We start from the raw sequence: 7,796 nt of genomic DNA, 5'->3' as shown, positions 1-7,796 counted from the left end.
AGATTAATATATAATAATTTTTAATATAATAATTAAGATGCAAATGAAAGTCGGCTGTAGGAAGATTTCCGTTAAGTATAGGACTGCAGTTCTTATCCGTAGTGGTGAGCTACTATTTCTTGATATCTTTCAATGGAGAATTGTTGGGGATAATATTCCTGTCATTGTCCAAAACGGTGTTGCCTCCGGGGTAGTCGGGGAACTTGGGATTCTTGGGTAATTTCCCGCAACCTCTAACATTAACAAACTTCTTCTTCTTTGGTACCCTCCGCTCAAGGTCGCTTTCCTCTGAGTCCTCAGTATCTTCGTCTAGATCTTCAGGATCTACCTCAGACACCAGCTTTCGCTCACAGGACTTGCATGAGCTGTCTCCTGAAGGGCCACATGCTGTAGCAGAGGGTGTAGTAGTAGTTCCCACCACATCGCATCCAGTGTGTGTCTTGGTGCAGGTTGTTTTGCAGTCTGGTGTAATAGCACTCCCAGCTGGCCCAGTGTAGGTTGTACAAGTAACGAAGCAATCGGTAACAGTTGCCTTATCAGTACATGTTGTAGAGTAAGACTTATTGTCGTCGTCGTCGTCATCCTCGTCACTGTCCTTCGATGTATCGGGGCTAGTAGTGCAGAAAGGAGGTATGCAGGGGAACTTGAACTTGGGAAGGCCGGGCAGCTTGAACCAGGTACCGGTTGTCTTGGGAAAGCCAAATAGGACAATGCCTGAGCCTTTCCCGCCGCATCCAGGACAGCCGACAAGGACTGGGACGATAGTAGTCTCAGAATTATCACCTGTCGTCGTGATCCAAGTGTTGGATACCCACTCAGGGTGGCCTCCGACAGTCGTTGGAGACAATCCCTCCGGAGCGTCTGTTATGGCAGGAGTAGGTATGGCACCGTTGGCGGTGGTTCCAGGGTTTAATGTAACAGGTGGGTATCGTCATTCGGTGCTTCAGTACTAGGAGTGCTATGATCTCCTTTACTTGTAGTAGGTGTACTGTCACTTCCATCATTTGTAGCGGTCGGATTGGCTGTAGTGGCTGTGTCGACATTAGTCGATTGATCATTGCCTGACGAGAAACTGACAGATGATGTATCTGGGTTATCTGAAACATGCTTGGAGGTAGCGTCGTCTCCATGGGTGGTTGTATGAGCGCCATTGTGTGCCTCTGTTTGAGTAGTCTTGGGTGAAGTGTCGACAGCAGAGGTGTTATCAGATCCGAAGGCTGAAGTCTTTTCAGAGACTGGATGGTCCGTAGGTTGCGATTCAGTCGTAGGCTGTTCTTGGTTCGAGTTCCCAGAGCCAGTAGCCGTGGGTAGGCCTCCAGTGTCAGGAGACAGACCTTGAGTGGTCTCTCCGTTCAAATCGGTATTGCCCACGTTGGCGGGGACGGTCTCAGTGTCAACGTCTCCGGGACCGTTTGCTCCTGCTGAGGTGGCGTTATCAGAAGCTTCTCCAGCAGCAGAACCGGTTGTAGTTGCAGGAGCAGAGCCATCTTCTCCCGGTTTGGTATCATCTCCGGAAGCAAGTCCTGTTTCCTGGCCATTTATAACCTGGGTGGGCTCAGTGGGACGAATAGATACTGAAACCTGAGCATTCTCATTGTCAGAGGACTCTGTTGGGATTGAGGTCTCAACTGCAACATCCTGACCCGGGAGGGTTACGGCTAGAAAGGTAGATGAATCTTTTGCAAGCTCGTCATTGCAATCCTCAAGTCCCCCTGAAAAGGTGGAAGATCCTGCTGTCTCAATTGGATTGCAGGGTCCCGCAAGGGCCCCTACACTCCAAAGCGCCAATATAAAGCAATGCTTCATGGCGATTGGTAAATGAATGATGAGATGGTGAACAAACTGCTTTTTTTGAAGATATAATGATATAAAAAATAGGAGAAGAGCTTTCGTTTCAAGTAGTTGAGTTTCTGGTTGGTCTCTCAGGATACAGGACTTGAGGATATCTACGATATATAGATGCCCTTTTTTTACAGGGACTTCAGATATTCATAGAAATAATACTCAGCCCTACTACTAGATACACAGACGAGGATTCGAATCCTGTGCTTTGAAGCAGTTCCCTCAAAGATAATTGGCATTAGTTTCATTGGAAGTATATCCTGACATATCCACAGACATTGTGGCTCTATGATTCCCTTTCCGGAAGGCAATAAACGATAACCGCTGCATCAGAGGAGATGTCATCCTAAGATGACAGTATTAAAGACAAAGCTTTACTGTATTCTATGTCTACCTAGCCCCCATAGATGCCTGAGCCGTTGCCATTGGATGCTAAACACGGACCTTACTTTGGGAAGAGAAGAGCAAGTCTTACACTAGCTAAGCACTAGAATACTGTAGCTTGTATCTCATTTCCCCCCCTACCCTATCAGTCAGACTCGTATTCTATCTATGCAGCTCAGGATTGGTACTGGCGCTTACGGTCTTTTCATGACGAATCGGGACTTTGATCTATGGTTTAAGGTGCAACTCGCTGTAGGATCAAGGCTGACGAGATACAGAATGCCCTTGCAGCAAACCAAGCGGCAGCCTCTTGCAGAAGTTCTTTGGGTTTTGCTGCTGATGTAAGAACGGGGGCGTCGATGAATGGTCATTAAGTCAGGTAAGAGTTCATGGTTATCTTCTGCTTACTGTGACCCTAAATATAATGTTCGAGACTTATTGGCTGACAATTGATTATATACGACCCTCATCTTCTTAGTCATCATGTAACGAACAGGTTGACCAAGCGGGATGACCGCCAGACTCTTACCTTGCTTACATATGCAGTCTGTGTTGGAAATACGTGCTTACAGTTGATGTGCATGGAGGATGTTGTTCAGCCACAACCTAGATCAAGCTATCCCTATGGACCATATGTAGTCATAGTCACAATAAATGGTACAGTTTCTACGTTGCGAGATAGATAGATGTGCTTTTTGCAGGTGAGACTTGTGTCTTGGATCCTGCACCACTACCGATATCAAGGTCATTACGATAAAGCCGTGAAAAGAGAGAATGAGAAATTGCAAAAGATCTTGAAAAGACCTGAAGTGGATTGATGGAAAATTGGATGATTAAGACGCAGCAGAGGGGATGTGCCTCGAAGGGGCAAAGTGCTTATCCCTTTGAGCGGCGCAGCCCTACAAAGCCGTAATCACAGTCACGTTAGGATTACTTGTAGTACAAGGGAAATTAGTGGCTGTGTTATCAAGCTTCAAATATCGAGAAAGATCAGATGAAAAAGAGCTCCTGGTAAAGGCTGGTGTATGGACTCTGATGGTCCGGCTGTAAGGCTTTATTTCATGGTAAGCCATGAATATATAGCTAGCTCTTTATTCGTCTGCTGACATAACAGCGAGGAGTTTGACACTCTTTGACTTTTTAGTATAAACTCTCTTGAAGGCGCCCCTCTTATATGGGCTTCGAATTGCCAACGTCTTCAGTTTCCCAGCCTTTTTTCCTCTTTCCTATCACAACCTGCCATGGTTCCCAATCCGGACTATGTGTACTGCACTATCTGCGGTATGGATTTGGACGAAGATACCGTTGTCTTGGCTGGTCCCCACTGGCCGACGTATGATTCCGCACCTTTGGAAGCGCAGTTGTCCAGCCAGAAGATTGTTCGCTATACTGCAGAGGTAGAATACTATCCTGGTAAACTGCTTCTGCTACCAGATAGAGAACAAGTGTATCCTCAGCATCCATATAATTCTACTTGCCAATCCGATGAACAGTCGAATACCACTTCAGCAAAAATGTATATGGGGATTCACGCAGCTTGCGATGACATCGCCAATCGAGCTATCAAGTCGCCGTTTGTCACAGTTGGTTCAATATATGAACTCTGGTGTGTTCTGGAATGCCGCTGTGCTCGCTATCTTGGCCAACTACTGGAACAGCGACCGCAGCCAAGGGATATGAATTATGTCCCTCCTATCCCATACAACTCACCTGGCCAGCCGAAAATCCTAGGCTTTGAGCGTTATTATGTTCCTTATCTCTGTATGGAACAGTGGGGTGATGAATGGGAAGGATGGGTAAGCTTACGATTCATATGAGTCTTACCACTAGCTCCATATGCTGACAAGCTTCCAATGCACCAGTGGGATGAGAACCCTATGGATATCCCAGATCTGACCTCTAGTCTCCTCGCAAATCTAGAACGACTGGACGATAATTCAGTTGAGACCTCTGCAGAGGTATTACCAGAGGGCCTTCATGACTATATCCAAGACTTTTTCCACGACACCAAAGCCTTTCCTAAAGACAATTATCTGCTTTCTCAACCTGTATGGAAAGAAATCTTTTTGCAAATCCCGTTTCTCTGGGATCTTGATACTCAGATTGTGCATGACAAGACGGGCTCAGACCTGGAAGAAGTGAAGAAGTGGAACTGGGAAAAGCTCACCAGACAGATTTTAAGTTCTCCACATCCTGCACCTGCAAATGCAACCAGTTACCGGGATGAGGGTATATGGGATTATGCCGAGGTTGGGTTGGATGCTCCTGGTCGTTTTACCAACCGCCGACGAATTTGGCAAATCTTGGAAGATATGCGAGGCGAGAGCATTGTTAAAGATTAGTCAGATTCACTAAGTGCGTGATAAAACTCCTTACAGTTACCCTATAGTGTCTCGGCAGGCTTGATAGAAATGGCTTGCTTAAGAATGGAAAACCTATGCGAGGCAGTGTTTTACCCTGGATACAGCATGAGAAGGTAGAGCAGGTTAGATAAAAGATCTGTAGAAGAAATAGCTGGGCACTGTAAGACCCCTAGTGCTACCTTAAAAGAGCTACTAACTAGCTATAACTAAGTATATAGAGATATTATCTCATAGCTTGACTATAAAAAACCAGTAGAATTTAGCATTTTAGGTCCTAGAATGGCTTATATATACCAAGTATACCATTATTTACCAAATTGTCTGACCTACAATATTACCTCGAACAGAGTATCGGGCAATAACATAGACAAAAGTATTGTTATTTTTATCCGCATACCGGGCGGTAGCAATTCCAACTTTGGTAGTAGCTCTCCAAATGGCTTGAGCTGTAAATGGTTTAAGATATTAGTAAGGCATTCCCTACATGGGGAGGACTGAGATAAAAGGCTTACTATAGTAATCAGCGCCATCACCCTGGTGCCTAAGGTCATACTTGTTTTTGCCGCCATAGTTCTTGTAATTCGTCACTCCACCCATCCTATTGCAGTCAATCAGCAAGAGGTTACATTAAGCCTTCAGTGATTCGTTGTAGTATTAAACTTACCAATACCAAGCTGCCGTTGTCATCGGGTTATTGATCTTTTCATTAGGGAAGAAACTATATGTGTTAGAGAGTATTATTCCTTACTCTAGCTCAAACAGGTGCAATACTTACATTAAAAGCTTAGAGTTTTCGCCTTGGTCAAATCGTGTATTGATTCTCGAAATGATGTACCGAGCCTGCGTATCGGCCAGGCTCTGGACATATTTCTGAGCAGCAGCCTCAAGCTCAGTATCCCAGACCAGCGGGGGGATACCCAATTGTTTGCGCCTTGCGTTATGGTAGTTGAGCGCTCCAATCTGATCGACATTTAGATCTCTCGCGACCAGTGAGCTAGTGTCGGTATCAACGCTGCGGGCATCAAGTGAAAGCTCAGACTCTGTCATGGGGCTTGCCGTGACTCCCGAAAGGAGCCGGAGGCCCATGAGCAGCGAAAATGGATTAAAGATTGTTGAGAACAACATTGTGATTGGGTACTTGAGCAATCAAGGAATTGTGTGAGAAAATGTAAGAGATGAAGCCGATGGTGATAGTGGTAAGAGGAAATGAACAAGCTCCCCGGTGTTCTCTTATATATTTCTAGAGTCAGATATTAAAAGCTCTGTCAAGATCACATCGTCGATAATTCTCATTCTCGTATTCTCAGCTGCGCCACAGAATGCTAGCTTGAAGCTTGATAAATAATTTAGAGTCAGAACTAGCTACTTTAAGTATAAAACTGCTCAGAAAATACCTTGATAAAGCTGCCCCACTTGAAACAATAAACTATTAAAGTCCAGACCTCCAGAGTCTTATAAATATGGAGTATTATACAAGCTATCTTACGGTGAAGAATTGGCTAGATAGTAAAGTGGTTAAGGTAGGCTAGAAGAGGCTGGCTGTACTCAAGAGCATTGATATGGAATATGAGTATTATTGGACAAGGTGTCTTAGACTTAGCTGTACTCTTGGACATGGATTTGGGTTGGTTAACAAGTCCTACTACTCTGATTCGATGGACTCCACAACTGATGTTGTCGATTAGCATCTCGGCATTGACATTTTCAAAAAGCAACTAATTGTTATCCTTCATACCGTGATAAGACACCTTCAATAGCGAGATATATCTAGAGCAGCTCCTGTTAAGCATTTCCCTTCTACGAGTGAGCAGGGTGACTTCGATGCTATTGTGAAAGACGGTGTGAAAGGTGCGGTTTTGGGTTGTTCGAGGATAGATATTGGCCTCTATAATTTATGCAGCTGCGAGCTAGAAGTGTTATTTGCAGTTGGGACTTGTGCATTTACATTGCCTGTATCCTAAACACCGGCATCAAACATCAACATCTTCAATACAACTCTCCAAGTCTCAACCAATACGTCTCCCCAACACTTGCTGGCGACAATGCGAATACGAAGCCACTGTTTGCAAAGGTTGGATCAGCTGATGTTGTGGCCCAGACCATTGGCTAGCTTTTCACCACGCCTGTACACGGGGGTGGGTGGAGGTTGGCGACGGGAATCTGCAGTCATGCTCCGCCCACGATGTACATCTTGCCCTGCAGCTGTCTTTCTGTGACTTAAGATATGTAATCAATGCAGATTAACGCCTGCACAAATACCCAACCACTAAACCTACCCCACTGTCCCTTATGCCATGTCGATATCCATACCTTGACTATAGGTAATACGTCTTATCGTGCTAAATAACTCACTTAATGCCAAGATATACACACTCCCGTCCCCCTAATCTCCATATTCTACCAGACGCATTGCCCCAGTACCCATTGCAATCCTAGCCTTAGAACCCTAAGCTAGCCCTTTTAACGCTTAACAGCTCTCAAGAGGTATTAACACGTTAACATCAGTTACTTAGCTTAATTTAAAGTAGTAAGGCATCTAGATCGGCCTGATATAGCCTACGACCTGGTCTCGTATCTCCTGTATTATCCTCGCAAGTTCACCAACCTTGCGCACCGGTTAGAAAGCTTCTGGCGCCAGCCGCCAAGGCATCCTGAGCACAAAACTTAGCATATTGCATCCCTTTTCAGCACATTCTCTTACACCTCACCGTGGCGTGGTTGGGCACCATATCGCATACTAGCAAAAATGTCTGTGAGGTCTGACGACAATGACGACGACTTGAAGTTGCTTTTTGATACCTCCTACGACGCGACTGGGAGCCCATCACCAGAGCAAGAGCCAGCCATAACCAACCTCAAGACTCTTCAAGCCGACTTTGAGTCTGTTTTAACCGACATCCAATCTCTTGCAAACGATATCACGGCTCCCGTAATCAACGCTAAGGCCCGCACGATGAACACCAAGGCTTCTCAGGCCTGTCTCGCAGATAATAACACACACCAAAGCCAGTATAAACCCAGGCCTAAGCATAAGCGGATTTTAGTAAATTTAACTTAAAGTAACTAGAAGTAACTTCTTAATAAAGATTAATAATTAAGTCTTTATACTAATAAGGCTATTAATAATTTTATAAATTACTTTAATTTTTTTTTAAATTTTAAAAGTATATATTACTGTTAAGGCTTGAATAAAATAGCCGATAAATT

At 44.7% G+C, this 7,796-nt stretch overlaps 4 protein-coding genes across 4 annotated transcripts; 2 read left to right on the top strand and 2 right to left on the bottom strand.

The window, feature by feature from the left end:
• Positions 1 to 112: 112 nt before the first annotated feature.
• Positions 113 to 1,806, bottom strand: FSUBG_14065 (uncharacterized protein; the record flags this gene model as incomplete). Its single annotated transcript, XM_036679020.1, has 2 exons — positions 113 to 861; positions 975 to 1,806. The coding sequence occupies 2 exons, from the start codon at positions 1,804 to 1,806 to the stop codon at positions 113 to 115; spliced, it is 1,581 nt and encodes a 526-aa protein (XP_036530478.1).
• Positions 1,807 to 3,467: 1,661 nt separating this feature from the next.
• Positions 3,468 to 4,568, top strand: FSUBG_14064 (uncharacterized protein; the record flags this gene model as incomplete). The annotated part of the gene is made up of 2 exons (XM_036679019.1): positions 3,468 to 4,022; positions 4,089 to 4,568. 2 exons carry the CDS (start codon positions 3,468 to 3,470, stop codon positions 4,566 to 4,568), a joined length of 1,035 nt encoding a protein of 344 aa, XP_036530477.1.
• Positions 4,569 to 4,812: 244 nt separating this feature from the next.
• FSUBG_14063 (plant PR-1 class of pathogen related) lies at positions 4,813 to 5,714 on the bottom strand (the record flags this gene model as incomplete). Its single annotated transcript, XM_036679018.1, has 5 exons — positions 4,813 to 4,828; positions 4,987 to 5,035; positions 5,102 to 5,187; positions 5,254 to 5,307; positions 5,365 to 5,714. The coding sequence occupies 5 exons, from the start codon at positions 5,712 to 5,714 to the stop codon at positions 4,813 to 4,815; spliced, it is 555 nt and encodes a 184-aa protein (XP_036530476.1).
• A 1,621-nt stretch (positions 5,715 to 7,335) lies between these two features.
• On the top strand, positions 7,336 to 7,796 carry FSUBG_14062 (uncharacterized protein; the record flags this gene model as incomplete). The annotated part of the gene is made up of 1 exon (XM_036679017.1): positions 7,336 to 7,598. A coding segment is annotated over one exon (263 nt), but the record flags the coding sequence as incomplete, so codon positions are not given.

The sequence above is a fragment of the Fusarium subglutinans genome (assembly GCF_013396075.1).
Source record: "Fusarium subglutinans strain NRRL 66333 chromosome Unknown NRRL66333_c0000518, whole genome shotgun sequence".
Taxonomy (NCBI): domain Eukaryota; kingdom Fungi; phylum Ascomycota; class Sordariomycetes; order Hypocreales; family Nectriaceae; genus Fusarium; species Fusarium subglutinans.
Note: the sequence above shows the minus strand (reverse complement) of the source record. Positions and strands in the feature narration are given on the sequence as shown.